The sequence below is a fragment of the Uranotaenia lowii genome, chromosome 1, assembly GCF_029784155.1.
Source record: "Uranotaenia lowii strain MFRU-FL chromosome 1, ASM2978415v1, whole genome shotgun sequence".
NCBI classification, from domain to species: Eukaryota; Metazoa; Arthropoda; class Insecta; order Diptera; family Culicidae; genus Uranotaenia; species Uranotaenia lowii.
Window position 1 is genome coordinate 93537964 of NC_073691.1, and position 13256 is coordinate 93551219.

General features: G+C 42.0%; 1 protein-coding gene across 7 annotated transcripts in view; it reads right to left on the minus strand.

The window, feature by feature from the left end:
• Window positions 1-13256, minus strand: part of LOC129740301 (TOX high mobility group box family member 3-like) — a 326492-nt gene that overhangs the window by 7274 nt on the left and 305962 nt on the right. For 6 of the 7 annotated variants that reach the window (XM_055731940.1, XM_055731937.1, XM_055731938.1 and 3 more), the window contains 3 exons: window positions 11221-11511; window positions 1203-1448; window positions 636-934 (listed from right to left, as the gene is read on the minus strand). In XM_055731940.1, coding sequence (XP_055587915.1) covers window positions 636-934; window positions 1203-1448; window positions 11221-11511 — 836 coding nt within the window. Of the gene's footprint in view, window positions 1-635; window positions 954-1202; window positions 1449-11220; window positions 11512-13256 lie in introns of all 7 variants that reach the window. The other variant, XM_055731941.1, reaches the window with a different exon arrangement.

A 13256-nucleotide genomic window follows, 5' to 3' on the forward strand; every position in this document is an offset into this window, starting at 1 on the left:
TCCAAATCCAATTCACAAGCTCATGAGGAATAATAAGGGATGCTTCGATTCCTTTTAGAAAATATAAATATTTCTATATGAATCGCCTCCCTTAATCATATGATTTTTTTCTCGAGGGATTATAAGCATCGATATTGCTTATCCATCCCGATTCATCGTCATATGTTAGTTTATAGGGTAGGATTGGGATATCAAAACAATGTGTATAAAAGCAACGAAATGTCTGATTTCTAATTTATGAATTTTCCAACGGATGGGTTCCTACTAGAAATCCATAATTGTACAGGTCACATTTCAACATTATCTTATTTATGTCCATTTAACATTCTTCTTTCTCTCAACTCGCCTTAGGATCGGGCTATAAATGGACTTTTTGGAATAGCAATCGGATAAAAACGGATAATGGACATTTTAGAATGCGATTCCCGTCTAGACTTTCGTAGAATAACAGAGCAATCCAGAAACCACAAGAGGTGTCAACTTTAAGTGCTCCTTAGTACACGAGTTATTCGTTGATCCGGTTTAGGTAGGTAATATTCCTGCTTTTCTCAAGGGACACAGAGGTGCTAAGACATCAAATGGTTGAGGTTGGATAGTAGGTTAAAACCCGTATAAAAGAAGCAAACTAAACTTACCGGCAGTGTGTGATGACGCACTCGTTACTGCAGTACTCATCCTCCCAGTCGGAATTGACGATCGCCTGGTTCGGACAGCCCTGTCGGATACACTGCTGGGGCGCGGCACTCGCCTGCTGCGGTGGACTGCCGGACATTGGCGGGGCCATTTGGTGCGGGCTCATGTTGTGACCATGGGCTGCCGGCTGACCCGAGGTGCCCATTTGCTGCGACTGCTGTTGCATCGGATGTTGCTGCTGGCCAGGCGGATGTTGTTGTGACTGTTGTTGCTGCTGCTGCTGCCCTTGACTGTGCGACATCTACGAAGTGCGGAGAATACTAAATTGAATTATTCTTACATGTAGCCCTCAATGCGTTGCCGGTGAAATTGTACACAGGAAGGTAGGGGAATGGATTGATTTCGGTTTTTTGGAATATTCCTACCTATAGATCGTTGTTTTAGGTAGTGGTTCAGAAGGTAGACTTGATGATTGGAATATTTTTGTTAACTAATAGATCGAAATTCGGGAATGCCAGACGGCAGGACGTGGGGAAACATATTATGCTCAAAAGAATTTCGAATCTCACCTGCTGATTCATGTAGTGCGACTGGGGTCCTGCCATTCCCATATTCATCATACTATTGAGGTGGTTCATCTGCGGCGGCGGAGTTTGCTGTTGTTGGTGCTGCTGCTGTGCATGGACCATCATTTGCTGTTGCTGCTGGTGAGCCATCGAGTTCATCTGCATGTGATGGTTTTGGCCGGGGTGCATCGGTGGTTGATTGTGGTGTTGCTGTTGCTGCTGGAGATGTGGCTGCATTTGCATCATTGTCTGAAACGAAGAATGATTCGGATTTAAAATCAACAGTTAAGTTAACATTACGTTTTCTAATCAATACATGAAATCATATTGGTATAACGCCATAAAATATAAATTTGATTAAAAATTGTTGTAAAACATTACATTATCGCTAAACTGTGCACGAATTTGAAGCTTCGCTTGTACGGACATCTGATCAGAAGTGCCCAACTCTAGAATGTCGTTGAACAACGCTTCTTTTTCTTGTTAAAATGACACGGTACGTGATGGTCTCCTAACTTGTAAATTGTTAAAAATCGCCTACTTTTTAACTTATCTGAAATTTTGAAAAAGTGGTTATATTGGATGCCATGATTTATGAATGAAGAAAACGAGTCTTATACTGTATTTCTAGAGTTTGTTTTGATTAGGTCGTATGAACCAATATAAACAAAATTGAGTTATTTGATGCAAACGATTGATAAATATGCATTTTATCTTTGGTAAAAAATTGGTTTCATTTTATCATTAAACAACTTTTACACAATGATTTGAATTTAGGACGTATAATGACTTTTTCATTTTCGTGTGCATTTTGGTTTTAACGACTTTTTGCACTGCTTTGGATTATCGTGCAAAACAAAAGTCGTAAAAAACATTTTGGTCTTTCGGTTTTTGTGACCTTTTGCATTTTCGCATAAAACGCGATGCTAAGTCATGAAATGGCTATTAATTTCAAACTAAATCATTTGTGAGAATAGTTTTAGCTATTTCGGTGGAATAAATAACTGCGATTTTTGCCAGGTAAGTGCCAGGTAATATGCGCTAATTTTGCTTTTAAATTTTGAGTTTCATACTTTTCCCCACAGTTGCAGCCCAACATACATTACCAAACGTTTGGATAAACCCCTGCACCTCTCCAAAGGCTTACAGAGTCACAGATAGCAACCAGCAACTTCCAGTCGATCAGAAAAAGGATGGACAGTCTCTCGCAGCACCGATTCCCGGCTGGTATAGCAGTTTACTCCACTGAAGTGGAGGTAGACTCTTTGATAGGGCCCGCTCCACAATCGCCGTAAGATTCTGTAGAGCGCATATCACCCGCGGAGGTCCTGATAATGTTTCGAAGAAAAACACGTAAGTTCTCTTTTATTTGTGCTGATTTTGGAGGTGTTCGTCAAATTGTAACATGAAAAAATCCTTCAAATTACATGCCAATAGTAGCGCTACTCTTTAGAAGAGTCTTAACATGTTAGGACTTAAGTTCTTGACCAAGTGAGCAGGGATTAAAGAAGTATAGAACACTAGATATCAAGTTTTTAGATAAAATTTGTCATTAAGCAAAACGACGTTTGTACCAAACAAGTAATGCAAAAGGTCGCAAGTGCTTGTTCACTCGTAGATCTGAATGTATAGCAATACCGCATACAACAGCATATTTCTCATCTATTTTTGTAAAGCATATCAAATTTCCAGACAATTCTGAGCGAGATTTTAAATCCTAGAATTGAAAATATGTTACAAAACTTGAACAGCGATTTTCTCGGAACATGTCAGGTGGCTCTTACGACCTAATCAAAACAAACTCTAGATTTGTTTTCTCCACTCGTGGAGTGTTCCACCGTACCCGATAAAAACAAACACAAATCCTCGCCAGTGTATTGCTACCTCGCTCACTCACACGCTCTCTCGCAACACTGGCAAAATTATCGGTGGGCCACCGTCCGTAAGCAGAACTCCGACAGGTCAAAACCAGTGCAACACCGTCCGAATAAACAAACAGTTTGACAGCACCTAGTGGTGCACCAGTGCAACACTAGTGCAACACTCGGCATAAACAAATACGGTATTACTGTACACAGCATAGACTTGTGATGTTCGTGATGAGACATCATGTGTGGGATATCAAATGGTTTATTCGAGATAAATCTCAAATGGCATAAATCACACGACGATAAAAAGTAGTCCGTGACTAAAAGCGTATTTTTACACTCATTCGTGCCAGATAGCATATGCTACCTACTATGAGCTTGTATCGATGGGCAGGCGTTAAATCAATAAAGAACAATTTACAATTACGTATCAACGATGGAACAAAAATCAAAACAGAATGTGTGCTAAATTTCTTCGATAAACGCTTTAAACCTGCGTTTTAGTGATAACTATCACGCTACACGTACTCACCAGGAAGATAAAAGATTGCTATCTTTGGGCGATTTCAAAGCGCAACAAATAGAACAAACATAGAACTGCACCGGGGCACGAAAAAGTCCACCAACCAAGCTGTCTGATTGAACAAGCAACACACGATGGGTGGTGGCGATGACTGCTGTTGCTTTGCTGTGGTGTTGGCGATGAGACGCGGAACAACAAGGAAAGAATCTAACCTCACTTTCGGATTGAGTTGAGTTGAGGGTACAAAACTTCTAAACACTCAAAAAAATAACACTCGTCCCAACTTGATTGTTATTTTGTGCGACTGGATGGTACCGGCAAAACAGTTCAACACAAACTGTCAGCAGAGGACACATCACATTCACAGACAGTGTACTCGATTCGAAAGAGGCCAAAGTACAGGCGATCAATTTCACAAACACTACTGCATAGGAGTAAAAATGTTCTGAGAGCAGAGCATCGGAAAACATGAGATATTGAGAGAGTTTATTTTGTTCTCTCACTTCTCACTTGGTCTGTTCTCTTTGAGAGCAAAACGCGCGAAAGAAGATGAACTTTTGCGTCACATATCTTTACGCAAAGGCTTGGTATTGTTGGTATATAGCATTTCAATGTGTGCTGCGAGAATCGACTTGTTGTATATGATTTTTGTACGAGAATACCAAAATACCAAAGTGAAATAGAAAATTTATATATAACTAAATAACAAACCCAAAGTGCATTCAAGTGTGTGCTGAGAATATTATAGGAAACGAAGAAACGCCACGGACGGGGGACACTTCAATGGATGTCTTGATATTAATTATAATTTAATAACAATCTTCAAAAACAAACACATCGAATGAATGCCATGCTCGTGGGCATGAATTTCATTCATTATGTCTGAAAGAATTATCTTGTCAACATCTTCGTCGTCAACTTCATCAGATGCGAAGGTTGTTTCCTCTTGTGATTCACTCGCGTTAAGAATGGAAATGCTTCAATCGATCAAAGTGTTCTAAACACGATGTTCGTAGATTAAACAATAAACAGTACAATGCTAGCGAATCGTGCCATCCATATTCATTACATCACACTGATTACTCATAAACATTGTTTTGGCTTTAAAAAACATTTGTATACTCACTCATGAATTAATAATAATTTTCATGAAATAAAATGAATCTTTTTTGACCAAAAATGGTCGACTTTCAAAACGAAATTGAGTTCATTTTCTTTAAAAAAAATATTTTTTTTTGAATGAACGAGACTAAACTCTTATTCCACTTTCTAATCATTATTGGGGGATAAACTCACCAATTGTCAAATGACGGCACAAGTTACCAGTGAGCTTCTACAGCTGATGGCAGATTGATGCCGCTTGAACGTGTGTCGTCAACACCGTGATTCAGCAGATCTTCAGTTTCATTCTTATAGTCATTGCGATAAGCAGTTCGTGCATTAAGTTTTATTATATGTATAATTTATCGTTTTTACACTCAAAGTTTTTACACTACAATCGCGAGTCGCTCATTCAGCCAAACCACATATCGCAACAGTGGCGACGAGATAGTGGCGGAGCTGTGCAAAGTAAGCCCGTTTTCCCGAAAAAATCGCGTTTTCGGGGATCGGTAGAAAGCACGTGGAGAAATACGCGATGGCGACCAACGCAAGTGGTGCAGGAGCGCAGCAGTCAACGCTCTAGGATACGATCTTGCAGGTCCTGGCAAAAGCTGAAGGTCCAGCTATTACAGGCAGCTGTACGCCACACATGTAGCTATCAACAAGCTGTCCCGCGTCGAAGCCGTTCTCGATTCTCTCTCCAGCAACATGGCGGATTTCGTGTTCGAAAAGGAAACCGGGTACAAATTCGACGCGTGGTTATCTCGTTATAGCGATCTTTTCGAGAAAGACGCCAATAATCTGGATGACGCGGAAAAAGTACGGCTTCTGCTACGGAGAATGAGCCCGCCGGATCACGGATCACGGAACGATATAACAGCTTTATGTTGCCAAAGCTGGCTCGTGAGTCCACCTTGAGCGAAACGGTGGCAAAATTAAAATCGCTGTTTTGTGCGTCTGTTTCCATCTTCCATCGACGGTATAGTTGCCTCCAGACAACCAAGGAGGCCAGTAGCATCTCCCGCGATCACCCTGCTGGTCCTGCGGAGAAATACTTTTTAGCAAAGATAGCTTATTCCGCGATTACAAGTGCCGTGACTGCGGCAAGTAGGGTCATCGAGGGGGGTACTGCGCCTGTTTTGCATCAAAACCATCATCAAGCGCCTCAAGCAAGCAACTTCCGAAGAAAAACTTCTAGAACACGCGGCAACACGCAGCGAAAATAGTGACAGTTTAGAACATCAGCATGGGCGGAAGTTCATCAACGTCCGGGTCAAAGGTGTTCCCCTCCGACTCCAGTTGGACACTGGGTCGAACATCTCTATAATTTCGCACCAATCTTGGGTCGAACTGGGCCGTCCGAAGGTTCAATCTATTTCATGTCGGACGAAAACAGCGTCCGGAGAATCTCTGGAGCTCGTTTCGGAGCTACACTCCAGTATCACCCTCCAGAGCACCACCAGAGGTAAGTGTTTTGTATAAGCTCCTAACGTGCGTCTCAACATTCTAAGTAACCAAATCTCCAGCAAGTCCACTCAAGACGTTACCGACCTCCGGGCCCGTTTCCCCGAGGTTTTCACCTCCAAGCCAGGCCTGTGCAACAAGACCCCGATTCAGCAGGTGCTGAAAGCGAACCAAATGCCGGTGTTCCGACTAAACTTACCAGTGGCTTACAGCATGGAGAGCGTCGTGGAGGAAGAGCTGAACCGGTTGGAAAGTCTTGACATCATCAAGAAAATCGACTTTTCCGACGGGGCGGCCAAGTCGTTCTGCGCAAGGCAAACAGGACGGTCTGCATCTGCGCGGATTACTCGACCGGGCTGAACGCTGCGCTAGAGCCAAATTGTTACCCGGTGCTCTGCCTGAGTACATTTTTACGAAAATGGCCAACTGTCGGTACTTCAGCCACATCGATCTCGACGCTGACGCCTACCCTCAAGTGCCGGTGACGTAACTAACTAACCACTCTTTACCATCAACATACCCAAGGGTCTCTACCAGTTCACCAGATTGTCGTCCGGCGTCAAATCCGCTCCGGGGGCCTTTCAACAGTTGATGGACGCCGTGCTCGCCGGTCTCGACTGTACCACTGGTTATCTGGATGACATGTTGGTGGGGGGACGAACTCAAGAAGTGCACCGCCGCAACCTGCAACTTGTGCTCACTCGCCTGCTGGAATTCGGGCTCACTGTCCGGATTGAAAAATGCCGCCAACATAAATCCGACCAGATCCGGAGAAGGTGGCCGCTATTGCCAAAATACCACCACCACTCGACGTTCCGACGCTTCGGTCTTATCTCCTGCAGATATTCACTCCACTTCAAGCTTTCCTGCTCTCATTCAAGGCAGCTCAGAGCGAGACCAAAGGCGACGCCGGTTTGCAGCAAGTGATTCGCTTTGTCAACAAAGGCTGGCCGATCAAGAAAAAAAGTATCAGCAATCCCGGAATTCAACAATTTTTCCAACGTCGAGAGTGTCTCTCCGTTGTCACCGGTTGACTACTTTATGGTGAAACATTGGTCATCCCCCCAAGGTTCCAGAAGCGCGTTCTCCAACAACCAGGCATGAAAATTTTCATTCATTCACGTTGACGGTGAAATTTATTTCGGATCACTATACCCAAGAAAATATGATCAGTCATGGGTCATGTCATGACAGAAATATTCCGATCATGTGAATGTAAATACCATTCATATTCACGTGATGTAAATACATGTCACGTATGAGAAGAGTGAGCAATGAATGATATTTGGGAACCAATGGAAATAAAAAAGGCGTCTATACCAGTGAGCCTCTACAGCAGTGGTTGTATTTGGTTGAGAATGAATTGATTAACCTTCTCTCGCTCAACGCTTTACTCGGAAGCAAAGGTTGCTTTGAGGCAGCGAAAACGACAAAACCGATGATGCATACGCTCTCAACATGTCCCGCCTTCACGAAGCAATATACATTCGAGGCAGCGAATCCAAAAAACCAAACGAATGTCTCTCACTCATCTCCTGTTACATTCTTGAGGGAACCGTATTCAAAAGGCACAGCAAACCCCAGTCTTCTCGTTTGTGCCTGGATCGAATACCCGAGGTTTTTCTGCTCTTGCTATTATTGCACAGCAACCGCACACAGGCAGCTAGTGTTTTCGTTTCTTTTTCCTCCCCCCTCCTTGCTCCATACGTTGCGGGCCTATGCAATGCAATAAGTTCGGTTGTTGTCGTTGTTGCCTCAACCTTTGCGGCGAGGTTGAAGATGTTCTCCTCAACGACAGCTATCGGCTTGAGTCCATCAAATTCAATAACGTAAATGAGTATGTGTGCCTCGTCTTCTTCATGCATCATGTAGCAACCGAACGTTGAGAGAGTTCGTTCGGGGCAAAGCAATCGAAAGATTCCCTTCAATTCTTATTTAAAAGAATTAAAGGGAATCTTTCGATTGCTTTGATTCAGTGGAATAATTCAACCAAGTAGGCTCACAACACATATCAGAGTAAAAATGTAGACCGATGACCAAAAAAAAGGTCATCACTTTGAGCGCAATTTCCGTTACTTTAACGTGCCTGATTTTTATTTCACCAGTTCCCTGATTTTTGAAAAAAAAAAAAAAATGTTGGCAACCCTGATGCGAGGCCTCAAATCGTGTATTTTGAGAGCCTCTGATGAGAAAATTGGTGAGGATTTCAATCACTGCTCTACAGTCAGCGGTCAGCCTGACAGATGCCGCTCGATCGTGTGTCGTAATCACCGTGATTCAGCACATCTTCAGTTCAATTTTTGTTTGAGTTTTGTTTTGAGCTTATTTACGTATAATTTTTAAAAGTCAAAAAATTACATCAAATGATATCAAAACCTTGTATGAATTTTTAAAATTTTCGGAGTTGGTAAATTCATAAAATTCTTTCTTGCCTTATGTTAAAAGCGTTTAGCCTTTAAAATGCATTGATTAGATATGTTGCCTTGTCAGTCATTTCGTAAAACGGCTATAGGCGCATTTAACCCGATAGACGCATTTAGAAACACTTTCCCCTACTGCAACATTCCAGGCCGACTGGATGCAGGGTTTCCTCGTAAAGATTCCGAAGAAAGGAAACATGTAAGAGTGCGGTAACTGACGTGGCATATTTTGATCTGTAGAACCTTCAAAGTATTCTGTAAAGTGATCCTAATCATGATCCAAGAGAAGATTGACGCTATATTCCGATGGCAACAAGCTGAACGATCATGGGTGAATCACATCACAACGCACAAATAATCCTATATACTGGAAAAAATCAACGAAATCGAGAACTCCCTTTGCTGGTGTTCGGTGATTTCGAAACAGCATTTGAAGGAATGAATCACGAAAACATTTGGGCTGCTCTAAGACGAAGGTGAGTCCGAATAAAACTAGTCTATGCCATAGCATCACAGTACGAAGCATTTTCGTGCCAGTTCAAGATAAGCATCAGGCTTTGAGTTGTCAGAAGGTTCGTTAATTAGTATTGTCGTGGAGTGCGAGTATGGCCATGGCGTAACTGACATTCGATCCTTTGACCGTTGACTTCAAAAGCTGATATGCTACCCTTAAACTTACACTGAGAATCGAAGTTTTGTTTATTGTTTATTGAAAATAATATCATCTGACATAGGTGTCTTAATGATCTTAATACTATTTGTACATAACAAGATTCTTAGTTTCGTAATTGTTCGCTTAAATCAGATTCAATCCGACGTCTAAAGATTAAAATGGATACATTAAAGTCAAATGTAAAATGGCGTAAAAAGCAAGTTATTGCGGAACGTAGAGGATCATTGCTGCCATAGCGCGTGCTTCTTGATTCCACAGAGAGCCAATTTCGATTGCGAAGAGTTCGTTCTGGTGCGTAGACGTTACATCGGGAAAGCAGCCATGCGCAATCGATTTCGTTTCGTAAAATCTTTGCCACGAATAGAGATTGGGCGATGGAATGGCGATCTGATAGCGTCTGAAGACCAAGCAGAGCACAACGATGAGCATATGGTGGCAAGTTTAACGGGTTTTCCCAGGGTAGCTCACAAAGAGCATAACGCACAAATCGTCGTTGAATTGCCTCAAAACGCGTAATCCAAGCAGCTTCGAAAGGCTACCATACCAGGTTCGCCGATTCCAATATTGATCGAACCAGGCAGCAATACAAAGCTCGCAAGCAGATCGGATCGGTGAATTCTTGACTCAAACGTATGATGAATCCCAGCATGCGGTTTGCCTTCTCGAGTACCACAGAGTAATGACGTTTAAAAGTCATACGACTGTCCAATAAAACGCCAAGATCCTTTATCTCCTCTACACGATGCATTTGCTCGCCCAGTATATTCTAATTATACAAGAACGGGTGTTTCCTGCGCCCAAATGTGATAATACAGCACTTAGAAACGCTCAAAACCAGTAAATTATAGGCACACCAGCTCGCTACTATGTCCAGGAAACGTTGTAACGCGTAACAATCAGCTAGGCTGTTTATAACTACATAAATATATTTTTAAGTCGTCCGCATACTGGAGAACTCCACATCCAATGAGGAGCAAATTTATATCATTACAGAACAGCGTAAACAATAATGGACTCAGATTGCTGCCTTGCGGTACGCCAGATTTTGGAATAAAATCAAAGGATTCAGCAGAACCAATTTTAACAGCTAGTCGGCGATTCGTTAGGTAACTGTTAATCCACGCACACAGTCTTTCGGAAAATCCCAGGCGATGCAATTTTTTCAGGAGGATTTCATGGTTCACTGAATCGAATGAAGCTGATATATCTGTGTAAATAGCATCGATTTGTTTGCCACCATCCATTTTCGATGTACAGAATGATGTAAAAACTGTTAGGTTTGAAGTTACCGATCGTTTTGGGAAACATCCATGCTGATTCTCAGAGATCCAGTTCCGACAAGCTGAGAACATAACATCGTTGACGATCCTCTCCAATACCTTCGAGCATGCAGCTAGCGATGTGACACTTCTGTAATTGTGAACATCTTGTTTGTCACCTTTTTTGTGGACTGGACTCATACACGATTTTTTTTCCAGATGGAAGGGAATTTCTGTTGTACTAGGGACTGATTAAAGATGTGGGTAAGAGGTTTTATCAGTGAATTGCGACATTTTTTCAATACGCAGGCCGGTATTCCATCTTGTCCGAACGAAGTGGAATACTTCAGATTAATGATAGCCTCTGAGACCATTTCCTCACTAATAGCAAAAACGTCCAGATCCAGAACATCAGTGGGTAGTCGCGTGACGGCAGCGTTTATTTGATCGGCAGTTGGCGATTCGACTGAAAAAACACTGGAGAAGTGCGTTGCAAAAAGGTTGCATTTTTCAGCTGGTGATGTGGCAAATCTTTAAGTTAAGTCTTAAATATGCTTGTTTGATGTTTCTTGTTTGATGTCATCCAACAATCCAAATTTTATACACAATAAAGCGATCAGATTTAGTTCGTGTTAGTGATGATAATTCTAGGTATATAGCATTCTATGGAAATTTTCCTTAAATGGTTGTCCTTGAACAGTTTTTAAACATACCTGCTGTGGAGATTTGTAGGGCGATGCATAAGGTGGTGGATAGCCGGATTGCGGTGGCATCTGACCCACTCCCTGGCCGGGCATCGGCATGTGGGGACTCACTTGGGGCACCGGTTGGCCATGCTGAGGTGACTGCTGGGAGTGATTCACCAGGTGATTATTTTGCTGTTGGCCGGAATGCTGCTGCTGCTGTTGCTGTTGGTGGGGAGGCGGGGGCGGTGAGTACATCTGCTGCTGGTGGGACTGCTGCTGCTGCTGCTGTGGTGGTTGCTGCTGGTCACCTTCGGTACCCTGAAACGAAAAAGGAATAAAAACGTTTTAACCCAACAGAAAAACACACAAATGAATCCTCATTACACAATGAATGATGCTTGCAAATAGAACACAGGGCATCAATTAAACTGCTGGTTTTCCATTAATAAACTTATCTTTTCAGATCCGATCCCGGGATGCGATGGAGGAACCAGAAAAAGACAAAAGAGTTACCCAGGTGCAGGATGTGGGGGAGGCGGACCTTTAGAACAATAATAATGTTACCTTCTCGCCGAACCCGAAAATGATTTATGAAACGTGCTGGCTACAATACCCTATACATATTTCAACGTCATCGCCATCTTCCATCGGAACGTCATGTCAGACAGAGGAGATAATGTTTTTCCATCAGAACCTTTGGGCACATATTGCAACAACAAACAGGTAGGGATCGTTCGGAAGTAAATTAAATTCTGAGTAAACAGCTTATTTTTTCGGGCACACAAAAGTGGAAACTGCTGTTTGAACTGAATAAGTCAATTCAGCACGGGTGTCGGTTTAACTGTTTTAAAATTTTAGGGGGTATTTATTCTGTTGCAAATTCAGTCCAACATATCATCTTGTAAATGTTTTTAAAAAATGATATGCACAAACAAACTTTTAAAATAAGGGTTTGAGAGCAATTGAAAATTTTTCCGCTGAAAAAAAAAACACTTCCGTCATCGACGGTCACAGCCTACCGAGTCCAAAATTATCCCACATTATAAATAGAAGAAAAAAATCAAACATGTGCTTGGTTGACTTTGTAAATTAAGTTTGAGGAGTGCATTCGAAAAAAGCAACTCTTTGTTTTGTGAATAACTGATGTATGCATGGAGGTATTAATCGCAGCGCACTAAATTGGACTGCGCACTCATGACTGCGACATTTGTGCGAACTTGTACATTAGTGCGACCTGTCAAATCAGTGTAAAATCTGTCGGAGTTCTACACGCTAACCTCTTTTCAGTCAACCTTTGTACGGATAACTGCGACCAAGGCTGATAAATTTCAGTCAATTTCGTTTTACCCGACCAACGTCTAGTAGTCAATGTTATCGAAAGAATATCAAAATCATCTACAAGTTGAATGACCAAGCTACAATGTCGGTCAGGCAGCAATGTCAATATTGAATGACATTTTTGAATTCCACTCGCACCACACATACGATCATCTTTCTATTTCATTTTCTGGCTGTTATGGGAGGGATTTTACGTTATAAGTTGCGCAACAGTTGAAAAAATGTAGCTGTTGGCCGTAAGAAGAAAAAAGTCGTAGCAAGCATGATGTCGTTCATTCAACTTGGTCATGACATTGTGAGCACATGTCGCTGACCAAAAATCAGTATCGCATGACATAGACACGCAAAGCAGTGTCAAAGTCGGCTGACATTGACTGTCTGACACTGATAATTTGCAGCTCTGACTGCGACTGCAAAACATTGCACGACATCCAATTTTCAATGAAAGAGATAATAAATTTATGAAATTTTCAGTGAAGCTACCTAGTTATGTAATGCGTACGTGTACAAAACTTGGTGACAATTTTTCAAATTATTTTTGAGATAGCGTCCAATACTGAAGTTCATTGACAACATGTTTCGGGCAGGATCGAGAAAAATTCAGAAAAGTCCCTGTGGGAGACCCAAAAACAGCTGTAAATCATCTATTTGACCAAAATTCACATGGTACATCGTGAAGATTTGAATAAAAGTGAAGATCATTGATTCGACGAAGTGAGAGGATT